The sequence below is a fragment of the Alosa alosa genome, chromosome 12 (genome assembly GCF_017589495.1).
Source record: "Alosa alosa isolate M-15738 ecotype Scorff River chromosome 12, AALO_Geno_1.1, whole genome shotgun sequence".
Taxonomy (NCBI): Eukaryota; Metazoa; Chordata; class Actinopteri; order Clupeiformes; family Clupeidae; genus Alosa; species Alosa alosa.
Window position 1 is genome coordinate 35,240,430 of NC_063200.1, and position 17,601 is coordinate 35,258,030.

Here is a 17,601-nt window from a genome sequence, read left to right on the forward strand (position 1 = left end):
TATTATCTTACCGTTATAAGGTCCACAGAAAGTTTTTCACAGAGGTCCATATTGGGCTACTTCAGTTATGAAGTGGTGGTAATCCTGGACATAATGCTGTTATCAACAGCATAGCCTATAAAAGTATGAGTACAACTATGGGTTCAAATGCCTAAGCAATGGCCTATTCTAAAATTTCCATTTCCGTCAAGGAATGTCATATTTTTTCATGCACATTTGTGCAGTGAGAAGCTCTTTGTTCACTGCAGTAGTGATATTTCATTCTTTTTGGTTCAGTGTGAAATTATGGGACGGTGGTAAGAAGTGGGGAAAGCTGTCTGTGAGGAGTTCGCACACTTGAACACCTGAGAGAGTCTGCTGTAACTCTTTGTAACTTTGGCATTACAGGCCTGTTAACGAGACTAGTCATGTGAAAGTGTCAAAGCATGGCTACTTGTTGTGTTCTTGGCAGACTCGACAGTAGGAGTAGCTTTACTTCAAACTGCTTTTCAGTTCTCTAGAATGTTTACGCCTACAATGTCAAAATGCACCAACAGCATGTTACATGTAAAGATGATTTTTGCGTCCTCGTAATCTCCACTATGCAGCACATTTACTTGAATGTTATACTACTCCATTTAAATGGGAACACATCTTGAGCGGGCATGAATGGGAGATAGTGGCAGGTTCCAGCTGGTTTGATAATTATTTTCTCCTTTTTAATGTAAGAAACTTTTAAATGGAAGACATGAAGGCAACAAACAGTAGGCTAGGGGAGATTGCAGAGTTATCTGGTTCCCATTACTGACCATTTATAAACTGTGAGAGGGCACTAACGAATACTGCACTCACTGTGATTTGGAAAATGGACAAGATTAAAAGTGTGGTCTTTGTCTTTCTGTAGTGGAATTGGTGAATCTCGAAGCCTTTAATAGTTTGTTTCCCTTAAGATAAGCATTTATATGAAAAAAATGTTATACCAATTGAAAAACATTCCATTCTTATGGCTACAAGGCTTATAATTCAATTTTAATATCAAACAGAAAATGTCTAATTAGCATCATGTCAATATGTGCTTCCATTTCCAAAGCAATTAAAGCAACACCAAAGAGGTTTTTGTACCTTAAAATAATGTTTCCATTTCCAATCGTTTCAGTGGTTCATCAACTCCTAACAGGGTGAACGGCACTTCTGCATTCACTTCGCGACCCCTCTGTCGGCTATAACCGCACTATGCAAGTTTGCCAGATCAGGTACCGGATCTGTAGTTCGATGGAATGAGACCTAAGAAACTACAAATTTGACTTGCTTCTGATGTCGCAATACATCGCACTTTAATAAAATCATGCAACATGCTTTATGTGGACTGTGGATTGGTGTTGCTTTAAGGCTGTTTATACCAACTTAATGGATTAGCCATATAGGCTATATTTAGATGGAACTGGCAAAAAGTCATTTTAAGAACTGTGTAGACTTGTAAAGCCCTTTAAGAGAACATCAAATTGGTAGTATTTCTTAGGAAACTAATATTTTAAAGCAAAATTGAAATGTTATAAAACAGTTTGTATGCAACCTAATATAGCTGAACATTTGTTTAAAATGTGCACTAAATAAATAGAATATTTACAGGATGTTTTGCTGGTTGCTAGTTTCATAAAAAATATTCAAATTAATTTTCATACATTGGTTATCAGCTGTTGCCCTCATATGTTGTGAAATGTGAACTACCCTAGAGATGCAGGTATTGGAAACAGTATTGGAATTTTTTTTTTATAAAGGTTTATAAGGATTTAGATATCTTATGGTCTTACAAAACTGACTATTTAATGCTATTCATTTTCTTTTTAGACATCTCCAACTTCAAGAACAAGAAGGAACAAGAAGGAGGGTGTTGAAGTAAATGAATTGCCCAACAAGTCCACCAGGTATGTTATCATTTAGGCAAAATTTACAAATACAATGGCCTGAGCTAAAAATGAATCGAAAATCATCGAAGTTTATATCAGAAATATAGCCACAAGCGGAGCTTGCTGGACCTATTACCGCCCATGCCCTATTTTCGCCCTTTTACGTGTATGTCACATATTGATTTGTATAAAAACCAAGACAGTGGATTCCTAAAGAAACGCAAGCACCCACCCATAAGAGTAACGTTATCTAAATAACTGTGTACCAAAAATTACATTGACACTGATTTGTACAGTGACTTGAAGAGCTGTAAACAGTTTTGTAAGGATGCACGTGCAAAACCACATGGAGCTCCAGTGGAATTTTGATTTTGCGAAGAGAATACATTTGCTTCAATGTAAGAACAAACTAATGTTAGCTAGCTAGCTAAAAACATTGCTTGCAAATAATGACGGTTCTTTGTTCACAATGCATATATTTTAAAATAAAATAAGATGATGTAAGGCAGGTAGGGGGTCAAGTTTTGCCATGTTAACCAATGGAGACTGATGGCCTGTGGTTCATGAACCTAACCCACGTAAAAACACAGTGAAATAACATGTTGCACTATAGAAACCTGATATAATTGGGAACACGTATTGTTCTAACTAAGACTCACCAAGACGTAGCAATCTATCTAAAATAACACCTATTTGAAGTACCATTCATGATATGTTGTCAGATACTGAAGTTGTGGGAAGTATATTACAAAAATGGTATGTTTCTTATGTTCCCCATGCCTGTTTTATCCGTCCTGGCCAGAAGGGACTAATAAAACAATGTACGTTCGACTTCTGCTTAAATAACTCATGAACGGTTTTGTTCAGAACAGAAAATGCAACTGTATTTGATCGAGGACAGCTGTAGGTTGCTAGTGACAAAATATTAGCTTTCAGTGTGGTATGACGTTTAATTAAAAAGTGTTCCATTCATCCTGGTTTTCCCCCTGTGTAATAGACGTGCAGGGTTCAAAAGGTTGTCAGGCATAGCAACAGAAACTAAGGAGGACGGGACATAGCAAAGGGTCAATTCCTTTACAATTTAACATCAGGAGCATCATGACATCATGTATGCTACATTTGACATGAATTGGATGAACTGTCAAAGAAAAGTGTGTCAAAATTGATCCTGTGTCATCAGTGTAATAACCATTCTTTCAGTTGCCAGTTGGTATGAGAAGCCATGCGAACAGATAATCTGTCAAAAACATTTTTGTTTGCATGACGTCAATATATCCCAATTAATTTACACAAACCCAGACAGTCAGCTGATAAATGGCTGTCTAGCTAAATCGGAGGGAGAACATTAACCCTATGAGTCCTGCTCTATTTTCAGGGCATTCTCTCTACCTTTAGTTATAGGTATTTATCCTGGTCATTGTAAGTGCCATTCACACATGCTATATATTGTTTTTTTTCAGCAGAGTCTATGATACCTAGATCTGCCACCAATTTGTGTATTAATACTTGCATCGATTTGATTTTGACAAAGTTCTTACATTTTGATATGTATCTCACCACAGCAAGCTGCCAACTGGACATGACTTTCATGTGTGTGTAGGCTAGACTGTCCTGAATCTAGCAATATTCATAACCCAATTTATCATTCTACTGTTTGCTAGTTCAATGCCTCAGCCACTAGACTACCACCACCCAGTCATGTTACACATCATTAAGAGAGTGTTTTCTTTTAGGGATGCACCGATCCGACTTTTTCAGTCTCTATACCGATGCCTGGGCTTTGTGTATCGGTTAATGCCTGATACCGAGGCGATACCATAGTTAAATTAATAAACCACCATGTGGGAGATTAAAGGCATCAGGCCTAAATTAAACATTCTTTCCCGAACTAAACATACTTTCCAAGGACAAAATATAACAGAATAACACTTAGATATAAATGTAATGTAGTATTATTATTATTATTATTATTATTATTATTACTACTACTACTATTACTACTACTACTACTACTACTACTACTACTACTATTAGTATAAAAAAAAAAAATTGTGCACCAGCAGCAACTTGGAACAGCGTTCAAATTCAAGTTCACAGTTATTACTAAATAATAAATCTAACAAGCAAACATAAAACACACAAATACATAACAACTTTCTCCTACCAAAACCAGTTTTGTGCTGATAAAAATCCTATATTAGTGATGTACATTAAAACACCCCTGCCAAAATGGTTTCATTGGCGTTGGGGTTTCAATGGTGGTAAATGGTATACAAAGTTGTAAGTTAACTAATAAACAGTGGTGGAGAAAGTACTGAATTTGTAAAAGTACAAATAATCAGAGAAATATTTACTTTAGTACAAGTAATGACAATCCTACTTAAGTAAAAGTAAAACGTATCTGATTTTAAATGTACTTTAATTATTAAAAGTAAAAGTACTTGCAGAATGATTAATTCTCTTAATGTTTATATTCTAATTCTAATAAAAAAAAAAAAACAAGCTGTTTTAGGTTAATGTAATGTGCATCAGAATAATGAGGATTACCCTGACAGATGACCAGAATTGTAAGTCAGAATGAAAACAGTTTTCATTCTGACTTACAATTCTGGTCATCTGTCAGGGTAATCCTCAGAATCCTCAAAATACAAAAGCAAAACAACCTGTGAACATTTGGAGCACTTTTTAAAAACTTCATCACCAGTATTTTTTGTTGAGTTTCTAAAGGAGTTGGTTTTCAAAGTTCTCTGAACCCAGCCTGCCTCTTTTGGGGGTAAAAATCTGCCCTGCTGAGCTGATGCCGAAACACTACTGACTTTGTGATTAGTAGATAGGTGGAGGGTGGCGCATCAGGCCAAAACACAACATGACATGACAAAACACAACATCAACATCAGTTGAGGGCTGCAACTTCACTTTTCAGCTGTGCTGGCCAGGTGTACATCAAGCTGCTTAGAGGTCATGAGAGACCTCTTCCTCCTCCTCCTCCTGCTCTGACTGGTTAGACTGCACTGGCTCCTGCTCCAACTGGGTCTTGATGTAGTTCATGCCTACACAAAATGTCCATGGGACCAAATAAAGGAAAGAAAGAAAAGATTACTGTATGTGTCTCCATAATCAGATATGACCATTAGTGTGACAAGGCTATGAAAATATTGCTCCTCAGTATTTAAAGAACCAATGACTTACCCAGATTCAGCAATTCCTCATTGCTTGTCCAGGACGTGCAAAACTAAAATCGCAGCTGCAATGAGTTCAGGGTCGGAAAGCATGGGTCCAAACCGCTGCTGTATTCCTTCTTGCAGTGGCAGGTAGAACTTGGAAGAGGTTATGAGGCGGTCAAGCTTCACAGTTAGGAGGGTTATAGTGGGCACCAGCCATCCCATATGGACATTCACCTCTGTCTGCATTATGTTCAGTGCCTTGGCGATAGGGCTCATGGTAGCAGTATAGACCCTTTCAAGAGAGTTCCATTATCAGCATCATAGTTGGCCCCACAAGACTTCCTTTTTAACATTCCATATGTTATCTTAACCCTTAGAACCCTAAGCTGTTTTTAGGGCATTTTCACTACCTTTATTCATAAGGATTTATTCTGGTCATTGTGAGTGCTACACACACATATTATATATTGTTTTTTTCAGCAGAGTCTAGGCTATCCAGATCTGCCATCATGTCATGTATTAGTAATAGCATTGATTTTATTTTGATTTTTAAAGAATTTTAATTAAAAATATAAAAAGCGTATTATAAAAATTCTTATATTTTGACCTGTATCTCACCATAGCAAGCTCATAGCTCTACATGCATTTCATGTGTGTGTAGGGCAGACTGTCCTGAATCGGCAATATAATTGCCATGTTGGAGGGATACTCTGGGGCTGAGCAATTTCCAGAAATATGTGGTGTGTGATTTATGGAAATAAATGCCATTTTTTATTTAGTGATGAAAAATGACCTTTCTGCGCTCCATATCTATGACACAAACTGATCTGACCTGACTTGACCCAAGTTTGCGTGTTAGCATGTGTGCCATAATGATTATCAACTTTTTACTGCATTGCCATGAACAAAGTAAAGGCAAAAAAGGTGTTTCTTTGTTCAACAAATTGGGATGCAATGTGAGCCTTGAATTGGATGCCATGCAGGAATTTGCTAGGATCTCAAAACCGGATTATGAACATGCTTTGCGTGAGAAACATAACGATAGCGTTGGATTATAAACATGCTTTGCCACAAAAACAGACAAAAACGTGGGGTAAGTCCAGCTATATGAAGTCATTATTTTGCTGTCACTTCATCTGTTTTATAACCCAGAAGGATGTACTTGGTATCAAATGATAGCTCTGTGTCTCCTCTTTCATCTGACATGCGTGGCATATCTATCCGATCACGGGTCCGCGAGTAATTCAAACGAGAGTAATGGGTGTGCAGCGTTGGTTTGTGTACATGACGTTAACATTTTGCAGTCACTTCGTCTGTTTTTATAAGCCAGAAGGATCGATATACATGGTACCAATGGATATCCCTGTGTCTCTTTCATCTGATATGCTTGCCATATCTATGCGATCACGAGTTCGCGAGTAATTCAAACGAGAGTAATGGGTGCGCAGGTGAACGTGGAGAAGTATAGACTGTAAATATGATGCTATTTGATTTAATTTCATGATTTTTTTTTTAATTTTCATACTTGATCGTACAGACGAGTGTGTGGTCTCGTTGGAAAGCCCCACTTCTTTTCTGTCATGCTATAAAAATTTCATCTCGCTGCGATGAACAGCCGCGGAGCAATGTAACAGAGAAGAAAGGGTGTGTTTTTTGATGCACTTTGCGTCAATCGGGTTCTAAGGGTTAATGCAGAGGAAGTAGATTGGGGCCCAAATAGAACGTTCAAGCATTGTTTTTGTTTTTATTGTTGAAAGGGTCTATATTCAGCCAAGAAGGCAAGTTCTACAGGGCTGAACCTGTCACACAACGATAGAAAATCATACAAAATGCAAATGGTGATAACATTTGGAACATACACAGATGGCTAATGTTACTACATATTACATTTAGTTAATATTGCATAAGCAATAAGAATATAACTGCTATTTGTATAGGTTTATGCAAGACAATGTGTTTGTACAGCATAACACTTACATGGGGACTTCAAGTGCAATGCAAACTGCTCTGATGGCTCCATCTCCACTTTCTTGGATCTTAGCAGTCGTTCCACTGAAATAAAGAGGCCATTCATATGCTAATTAGAGCCATTAGTACTCCGTGAGCTCTCCACATGTCACAGTTCGTTTCCGAAAATATGTGGCAAAGCCAAACATGACGTTCACAGGCTGTAAATTGTTGTTAACTGCCAAAATTAGTGAGATTTCCGGGCGTTTACAGGGACTAAAATCACACTTTTCATGAAGTGTGTGCAGCCCTGTTCATGACAGAATTATGATCTTTCGACTGTTCTGAAGAAAATAAAGGGTCTGTTTGAAACGGAAGACAGCTGCCTACTGCCTCCCTCCCTACATAGAGAGCTGTCTCGCTAGACATGACTGGATTAAAGGAGAATTCCGGTGTGATATATCGGCTTGTCCCCTGCACTCCAAAATCTGGCGCTAGTTAGCCGATGCTACCAACAGCTTTTTCAATGGTGGTGCTTCGGCATCGTGCTAGCCATTCAAATAAATCACTGTTTTACACCATTTACGAGGCTCAATGTATCTCCACACTTCATTGGTAGACTTCCGAGGGCCCTGACATTTAAAACGAAACATTGAGAACTTTGAAAAAGCACTGGTAGTTTACTTACAAGACGATTTATACAGACAGTATCTTAACGAAGTTTAGCGTTTGCAGCCATCTTGACTGGGATCCATGCATACCTGTTCATTCTTACTCGTCGCTCGACTTATCAGGACTAAATTCAAGATGGTCTACCAATGAAGTGTGGAGATACATTGAGCTTCGTAAATGGTGTAAAACAGTGATTTATTTGCATGGCTAGCCCGATGCCGAAGCACCACCATTGAAAAAGCTGTTGGTACAGTGGGTCCCCGTTAAGTTTGGACGGGTTCCTTCATGAATCACGCACCCCATTTTCTCAGCAGAAATGGCACAAACTGCAGTTGACACAAACAACCACAAGGTGTCACTTGGGTGCCACTACTATTTTTGATGCGACTGACTTACTGCTTCCATGGCCTTGGCGGGGCACGGGAACTTAAATTGATCACGGTAGTTTAAACACTTACACTTGACAAAACATTCTAATATGAAAATGTAGATGCAATTGTTGTAAAATGGTGCAGCTCCTTTAAGAAAGCACCGTGTGCAGGGATGGAGAGAGAGAAAGCGAGAGGGGATAGGCCTATGTGTGTTAGAACTTAGCGTGTGGAAAAAGTACGTGCTGTTGAGACTGGAGCGAGTCATATTCAAAATAATGCAAAAAAAAAACAATGATCCTCATTCATTGCAACCAAAGCATGCCTGCTTGCTGGCGTTCAAGCGAAAAATATATCAAAGCACCTTTTGCGTTTGAATGTAGCCGCTAAAAAAAAATGTTTAAACAGCTGGACAAATGATTTAGCTAATTGATTATATAACCTGTACACCAGCAATTGTTGAACATTTACCTGTACAAGTACATTGACAGTAGCCCAGCCTAACAGCATGTTGTAGGCCTACTGTAGAAATTTCACTTAAATTGCAACCGCAACATGCCTGCTTGCCAACGTTCAAGCGACAAAAAAAAAAGATAATAAAACAACAAAGGGTTGAGTCTGAATGACACTGAGTTTTTAGACACGGAGTTTTGTAGTTAAGAAATATTTTCATTATAAAAAAAATGGTCATTCTTCAATCTCCTTCACTGGCGCCTATGGAAAAGGCTTAACGTCCCAAAACAACGATCAATGATCATCAAATTTCTCTCTCACATTGCTCCTCATAACCATCTATAAAAAAAAGTGTTTTTTCTTTTCTTTTTTTTGAGCACATCGAATCCCAGGACAGAATGCACTGGACCTTATAATAGGCTCGAGATATAATTCCAAAGGGGCAGATAGGGGCCACTGCAGTTAAAACTTAAAAAGATGAAGCTTTCGAACTTTGAAATTGCGATCAGTGACTGACATCGGGTGAACGAAGCTTTTTCGAAGTTGAACAGGCTATTAAAACTATTTTAGCACCTCCATGTCACAGGAGAGACTGGGCTCTCCCTTCTATGAAAAAAAAAAAAAAAGGCGTTAGGCTACCTGCAAACTGGCCTATGATTTGCGGCAAAGCAAAGAAAAAGTTTACAGGAAAAGTTTACAGGTTTGTTTGGTCCGGATTCATGATTATTTGTTAAAGTGTTGCAATTTGGCGACAGCCTTTTCTAATGTTAAGGCATTTCAAGGAAGGAGTAGCTTATTAGCTACTATTAAAATAAGCTCCCAAATTGACCCAGATTTAGCCTGAAAAGGCATCAATAAATTGTTGGGACTAAGACAGGGAGGGTCATAAACCGGGGAAAAGTTTACAGGTTTTTTTTCTCAATCACTTTGGAGGGTCATAGAAAAAATAAGGCATCTTGTTGGGACTGGGGAGGGTCATGCGTCAATCACTTTGGACTAGAAAAAATTCTAGCTCCCAAGCTCCCAAAACTCCTCCGGTAGCCCCTTAATTAAATAAATAGCGAACAGTCCCTAATTGATTAATAGCCTAGGCCTACACCAGCAATTGTTGAACATTGACCTGTACAGGACATTGACAGTATCCCAGCCTAACAAGCAAATAATCTGCATCGCTTTATTTAACAAACTGCAAGCAACAAGAGCATTGAGTTCGCTGTAAGGCCAAACCCAAGAGCAAAGCCAATCTTTTAAGGCAGTCGATAGGCTATATAATGAGCTGTGTGCCTGGAAAGACGATAGATGACTGCTCTGGTCATCCCATACCCTCCCCCACTTCCTGTAGCCTACCATTATGAAGGCCTGTAGCCTAAAGCGACTTCGTTGCCGTTTTGTGACATTAAGCTTTTTCACGTTAAGCCCCCTCCCCCATCCCCTTCTTTCACAAGCAGTGGGGGAGCGGGGCACAAAGTAACACTTTTGGTAGACAAAGGAGGGTTCTCAGCTTCTGTCGTTTGGCCACAATCCGTTGCAACCAGGCCAGGACAAATATTTTAGAGAGGAGAGATGCCGGTGCAGCTCAGATGTCTTCTTAATTTTCTTTATTCTTCAGTAAAAGGTGCAGAACATTATTAAACTTTGACTAACATTTCGATGTGTCTGTTTTTGACTAACGAACATCGAAACGTTAGTCAAAGTTTAATAATAACAATAGGCCTAGGCCTTTATATGGCTCTGCTCCTGCCTAGAGTCGAACTCAGAACTACCTGAAAGTTGCAGACCTGTTCTGGAAATACGTGCATTAACCCACTCGACCGTCAGACAACGCTATCTGCTTCGAGTAGGCCTTTTGGGTAGGACTGTAGCCTACACTGGTTGCTGTGGCACAGTCTTGAGTGACCGAATTCGTTTTTCTTTGTCATATGAATGCCGTCATTTTGTTAACATTACTGTTATGGAGATGCTGTAGGCAAAGTCTATATTTCAACCTCGTTAGTATAAAAAAAAAAAATCAGAACTATTCACAAGGTTTCTGGGCAGCATATTTATGTTCTGTTAGCAAGTTTAACTTCTCATGACTACCGACAAAGTAGCCTACTGCCAGCTGGCCGAAGCCCTCATTTTAAAACATTACTGAGAGACAGACACTGTACAATCAAGAAATCTTGCCACTGAATCCAAAACTATGTTTAACATTATGTACAAGGCTTAGGCTACAGTGGACTAGCATGTTGCAGGGGCTGCTAAAAAACACAGAGAAGCGCACTGAAACTTCGGCCAATCACAGCCCTTGCTGTCGAATCGCCCGTCTGGTTCGACCGTGGAACTCCACAGCGGACTATGCTGCCCCCAAGCGGCTGCAGTTGTACTTACATTTCACCATTCACCATGATTGTGAATGAAGTGTCAATTTTTAACTGGGACCCACTGTAGCATCGGCTAACTAGCGCCAGATTTTGGAGTGCAGGGGACAAGCCAAGATGGGCTATGAGACATACGTTCACACTCGGTATCATGTTTCAACACACTTTAGGTCAATATCACACCGGAATTCTCCTTTAAATGCATCTTTTAAAAATGAGCGTAGCACTCTAGAATCTTTGGTTAACACTACGGTATGACGTTAGCAAAGGCCTGACGTTGAACTATATTAGCTTACGTAAGCTAGCAGGCTAACAGTATAAATTAGTTTTACGGCCGGCAGATATATCAGACCAGACGCTATTAATGGTTACAACAATGGCATAATCGGATAGTAAATTGTTTATTTGTCATCTCAAATCTACAAATCTAAGCAAAATAAGGTCACACAAATGACATTTTAAACAGATTCAGCAGTCATTACCGATGTCATCCGCCATGTTTGTTTACCTTTCACAGCCGTTTCAGACGTTGCCGCAAGGGATTATGGGTAGGAGGGAGCATGAAGTGTGCATCGATGCTGCCTCCAAAAATGACCGTTATTTGGGAATTCTAAGATATCTTAGAAGGCAGCAGAATTTGTTTTTTCGGTTTCGAACCGCACTTACTGCCTCGCTCCCCAGTTAGATATCTTAAAAGGCAGCAACTTTACCCGTTTCGAACACACCCAAAGACTCTCAAATCTTTTTTAATGTCCCTCAGGTTGAAGAGGACACTGAAACAACCTCAACCACACGTCCCAAAGGAGAGGTCCACGGAAATAAAAGGTCACACACTCTCAAACTCAAATGATTATCTTCCTGATATTGCGAGTCGGAGTAAACCAGTGACAATTGTGCATGGCAGCCGGAAAAAACGGACTGGGCTTGTTACCATTCGAGCATCGGTCTCTGAAGAGGACATGGAAGTACAAGAAACAGATATACAGGAGCCTGGAATTCTACAAGATTGCTATCCCACAAACCCTGAAGACCAGAACCAAGTGCCGGCTTTTGTGCCCCTGGGTCTTCGCTCTCCTTCGCTTGTAAATGTAGTGGTTGAGGAAGCTGTTGAGGAGGTGAGAAATCTTGCTCTGCTTCAATTTGTAGAGTTTATAACTATTTCAAGTTGTAAAATAATCCTGGAGAAAATGATCATTGCCTCGTATAGATAAACAGATTGACGTTCTATAGATTGACGTTCAGATAGATTAGATCGAATTAGTCTTGCACCATCATCTTGTCGTCAGATAGACAAACAAGAGGACCACTAAACCCTACCCTCACACAAAAACAATACACAACACCAAGTATCTCTACATTATAAGTGTAGTATCATTAGTACCAGTATCAATAGTAAAGTGCAAGATCATCAGTGGCATTTTAATTTTTAGATGAAGGTGGAATCAAAGTTTCAGTACCGTGGAGATATTCATTATCAAGCTGGTGTGGTACCAAAAAGCAAGATTTGATTAATTTCAACACACTTTTTGGCTTCTTGCTGCTTCTCAAATATACATCATCTTTTCATGTGATATAAATTGAGATTTTGTACATGCATATATTGTTTAAAAGTAATTAATGTCATAATTTCTATTTTGCTTGGTTGGAACTTTAAATACTGACAGTATATCATTTTTGTTTTTCAGGATGTTGTTGACTTTATTGCTCCAGAAAACCTTGAAGGTATGCCTAATTTCCTCCAATTACTTAATTTAATTCACAGTGCAAACAAACCATATAGGAGTAATTCAGAAAGTGCTATTTTGTCTTATTGTTATCTGTAATGCCAACAACAGTTGTGTCACACTGCACCAGGTGTAAGATGATGACCAGTGTGTTCAAATTCACACCCACTCTTCTTTGTTGAATTGCTCATATAGAGTATTCATCACATAAGATATCACATGCATATCATATGAACGTGGTCCCGGCTTTCGAATGGTCCTAGTCGCTAGTAAGTATAAAATGGTTCGCGAGAATATAAACTTTGAATGTACATGCAATTTAGTCCATTTACATTCTGCATACAGCTCCGCGTCCATCTCCAGACCCATTCACCTGGAGAAATATATTGCACTCTTCCCCTCAACACGGCCTTGACTGGCCCGAGCACGTGTGGCTCCGTGATCCGTGCCATTTCGGAAATCAACAATGCACTCACATGTGGTGCGAGTGTCAATGCACATATCTGATGTGTGTGCAATTTGTTTTTGCAGGTTTTATACATTGGAAACGCTTACTCACTTCCTGTTGGGTGTGACGGTTTACACTGTGACACTTGCGTGTGTTTTGACTATTGACATCAATTAGAATGATTTTTGTGTCCGCGTGCGTGCGTCAGTGTCAGGTCAGTGTTATTGTGTGTCTGTCTGTCTGTGTGTGAGACAGAGATATAGAGTGTGTGTGCACTTTTCGGGGTTATCTTCATTCTTCATCCTCCAGACATAACCACTGGTCAGGAGGCCCAAAAAGTTTTGTTCCGTTGCTCCATAGAATTAACTGCCAAACCTATTGTCACTCATTTATATGGTTTTGGTTCAGTTTTCTGTTTTGTTCATGTTACAGTAGTATGTTTGGATGAGGAAGACTAAAGAATACCCTGAAAGGTGCACTATGTTTAAAGTGAAGCATGGCCATGGCCAACTGATGCTCTAAGCCTATTTTGCTTCCTCTGGCACTGATAATCAGCTGCATATAAAGGGGTAGGTACAGTCATTCAAATATTTAGACATCCTTGGAGAAAACATCATACTGTCTATAGAAATCAAGTGAGTAAACTTGAGTGTCCATTAGAAATGCTTAGCACTGGATTTTAACAATGAAAAGTGTGCTTTTATCAGTGCAAAAGACACTTTTTGTGAAGGGTGACAAGACTTTTGAACGTGTCAGTTTGACATTATTACACTTCCCGTAGCATTTTGGTGATATTTTGTGTTGAGTTTGGGGAAACCAATTGTTGTTTCAGTTGTGTTGAGCTATTGAAATTGTCCTGGTTTTTGACTTTTGTCAGGGACTGTATATGCCAACCACACACCAAGTCACATAAGGGGGTGCTATGGAGTTCGTGGGCCATGCCCGGCGCCAAGCTTTTATCCCTGTGTATGCACTGTACCAATTGATGTGTGTGCCACATTTCATGAGTTTTCGCCCATGGGAAGCACCTCTTCGGCATGACAATTCATCATATTTTAGTGTGCACAAAATCCTAAATACCTCACTTCCTGTTGGGCGTGGTAATGCATTGTACACACAAAAGTTGTTCATCTTGGGGAGATACACACACCTACCAAATTTGGAGTGTGTAGCTGAAAGTACCATGGGATGAGTCACATAAGGGGGCACTAGCGAGTCGCTGGGCCACGACCGGGGCCAAGCCTTTGTCCCTGAGTAGGCCTAGTGGTAAGCAGGTCTTGAGGTGGGCCAGGACCAGCCTCTCGAAGCACTTCATGATGATTGGGGTGAGTGCAACTGGACAGAAGTCATTAAGGCTCTTGGTAGTGGAGTGTTTTGGCACTGGCACGATGGAGGTGATTTTAAAGCACAGCTGCCTGGTCTAGTGACCGGTTAAATATTTCAGTTCAAACCTCAGTTAGCTGCACAGCGCAGGCCCTGAGGACCAGTAGCCTTACGTCCATTAGTGCTGCACACACATCGGTGGGACAGAGTGTGAGGGGCTGTTGTTTTGCAGAGACCAGCCTTGATGGCCACCTCCTTGTTGTCCCCGTCAAAGTGGCCATAGAAATGGTTCAACTCAGGAGGTGTTGTGGTAGGGGGGTTTGGTGTAGTTTTGTAGTCTGTGATGGCCTGGATGCTTTGCCACATGCTTCGGAGGTCAGAGTTACTCTTGAAGTGATCCTCGATCCTTAGCTTGTGGTTTTGCTTGGCCTTTTTGATGCCCCTCTTCAGGTTAGCCCTGGATGAGCTATACTATAGGCTTGAGCATCACCTGATCTGAATGTCATGTCTCGTGCCTTCAGCAGGAGTCTGACCTCACTGTTCATCCATGGCTTCTGATTAGGGAAAGTGGTAATCCGTTTGAGAGTGGTGACACCAGGGCTCGACAGTAACCGTTGCCCCGGGCAACCAAATTATGACAAGTCAGGGTGTTCGCGCGGTAGTAAAAAGAATCTACCAAAATGAAGGCCCTTGAAAGGTAGTAAAAGGTAATAAATGATTTGACTTGGTAGTACATTTTTCATCACAACATTTACATGTTTGCTTAATATTTGTGTCTACATGTTTAGAGTTCCGTGGTTGACAGCCTATCAGCGACGCCAACAACATTTTCGCCTTTTTGCCTCAGCTGATATTACAGGGATGCAAACAGCGCGCTTTTCGGTGCCTCCTTTACGTTCCTTTGGGCGACTTCGGCTATGGGTGACTAATATGAATTGTGCAGATCCGATGAGGTTTTTTTTAGGGGCGAGGATGCAGGGATGCTTTTCGGCGACCCTCGCTTTTTTCACGTCATCTAGGCCCTACCGTAGGCTACCAGAGGAACCAGAGCAGCGTTTATGGGCCTGCTGGTCAAATGTCCGGGGCTTCTGTCACTCATCTGATAATATTTGTTCATGTAGCAAAGGAGCGGTAGATGTAGGCTAGCCTACCACTCTGATAGCAGCTAAGAAACTAGAAAATGCAATTCCAGGGAATTACCATTGCATGTAAATGCAAAAAAGCTGCTGTGTATAACATTAAATTACTTACAGTATGATTATTCAGATTACATAGACGTGTCTAGTATTCTTGAAAACCACTTACTTGATTAGATGTTAGCTTAGAGTATATGACAGTCAGTAAAAATAAATTGTTATTTCAATACAGCAGAATGATACTCAGAATACACTAATGAACACTTAACAACCAATGTAAGCTTGAAGTAAAAAAAAAAAAAAAAATCAAAATATACAGTTATATATATATATATATATATATATATATATATATATATATATATATATATATATACACATACATACAGAACTTGATAATGCCAATCATATTATCCTAAAACAGATCTATTTATCAGTGGTAATTCTGAAATGGCAGCAAGAGCTAGAGGTCTCAGTTAATTGTAATAAATAGGTCACTTTTGATGGTGATATAGACTGAAGAACAAGATTCAGCCCTTCAGATGATCAGTTTTAGACAGAACTTAGGTTAGAATCTTAATTTTCACACAGCACAGCTCAGGTCTAAAAACAGAGGTCTAACAGCACAGCTACGTTTCACAGATGTCACAGCACATGATTCAAATGTATGCATGCTTCATATAATTGTCGGCATAGTCCTCCTGCAACAATATAATACTCCGAATGTCTCAGTGTAGATCTCAGATCTACGTCTATAGTTCAAAGGTATGTGCAGATATGTTGAGATATGGTCACATGTTTTTAGGAATTAATGTTAGTGTTAATGTCAGCGATGTATGGTTGGCAGGATGTGCACACAGACAGGCACACACATAATGTAATACACGGTCATCACCACACTGGTCTGGTCCCTAAAAGACAAAAGCAGACAAGTTAGAGTTATACCAAAAACATGGAATGTGTACAATTGTTCAATACAACTTAAACATTTAAGTGAGGTTGTTGCACCATAAATCTGTAATCGTAGTTAAATATACTAGCCTATAGTATTTCACTGCAAACAAAGCAACATTTTGTGTTTTATTAATTTCTGTTTAAGGATAGTTGATAGCCGAACAGTTTAAAGTAAATAGCTTAGAACACTTTGTAGGCAAAGGGTGTGTTGTTGCTGTTGATAATCATAAACTGAGTCTTAAGGATGGACCATTCTGATATTAAGCATCTTGATAACCAACTACACTATATCTTACAGCTTGCTAGGTCTGTTATCCACATTTTTTCTACAGATTACGATGTAGTCCTACTTTAGGATGTAGCCTACAACAACTGGGAAGCTTTAATTTATAGGCCAGAATAATGCAGAAATGAGTAGGCTAGGCAAAGTAAACATACTTTGTATCTATGTTGACAGCACAAACGTTATACCTCAACTTCTGTAGTGTGTTTTAACAGTACTTTGGTCATATGATCCGTTTCCAAACAGTAAGGTTTTCATCAGATCCCTTTCCACAGATTATCAAGAGCCAGATGGTATAACGTTAGTTAAAACGCTACTGGTTAGTGAGCAAATGTAACGTTAACGTCAGTGCTTAGCTGGGAGCGACGTTAGGTTTGAATGTCGTTAGCTAACGTTATCGAAACCTACAGCTAACCGGTCAATGTAAAGTGACGACTTATTAACGTTGATTAGGTGGGTTTCATAACTTTCCTTACATAATAAATATCAACGGATAGGATAAGTGCTAACGTTAACTATTCCCCTAACGTTAGAACTACCGAGTTTGGCTACTTGTGACCTATCATTTCATACATAGTATAGAATGCTACATAACATAATGTTTGACGACATAAATGAGTCAAATACCAAAAATCGGACCACTTACCTTGTCTGTAGTTAGAGAAATGTGCCTTTGGAGGAGAGTTTTACGAGCAAGTAAAGCATCACGGCAGGCCAAAACGTTCAGAAGATTCACAGCTCCAGTGGTAGAAAGATTGCAGCGGACCAGCTGTTGATTGCCTTCAGGTGCAGGTCACGTCATAATGCTAAAAGTTGCCGCCACGGCAGTCAATGTTAAGTCTATGGGATTTTATTGCTGTTTTATCGTAAATATCTCAAAAAG

The 17,601-nt window shown here is 39.6% G+C and overlaps 1 protein-coding gene across 2 annotated transcripts in view; it reads left to right on the plus strand.

Moving 5' to 3' along the window:
• LOC125304164 (transcription factor TFIIIB component B'' homolog) overlaps positions 1-17,601 on the plus strand; it is a 102,444-nt gene that overhangs the window by 63,732 nt on the left and 21,111 nt on the right. For both annotated transcript variants that reach the window (XM_048258231.1, XM_048258232.1), the window contains exons 14-16: positions 1,828-1,904; positions 11,611-11,965; positions 12,536-12,572. In XM_048258231.1, coding sequence (XP_048114188.1) covers positions 1,828-1,904; positions 11,611-11,965; positions 12,536-12,572 — 469 coding nt within the window. The remainder of the gene's footprint in view (positions 1-1,827; positions 1,905-11,610; positions 11,966-12,535; positions 12,573-17,601) is intronic.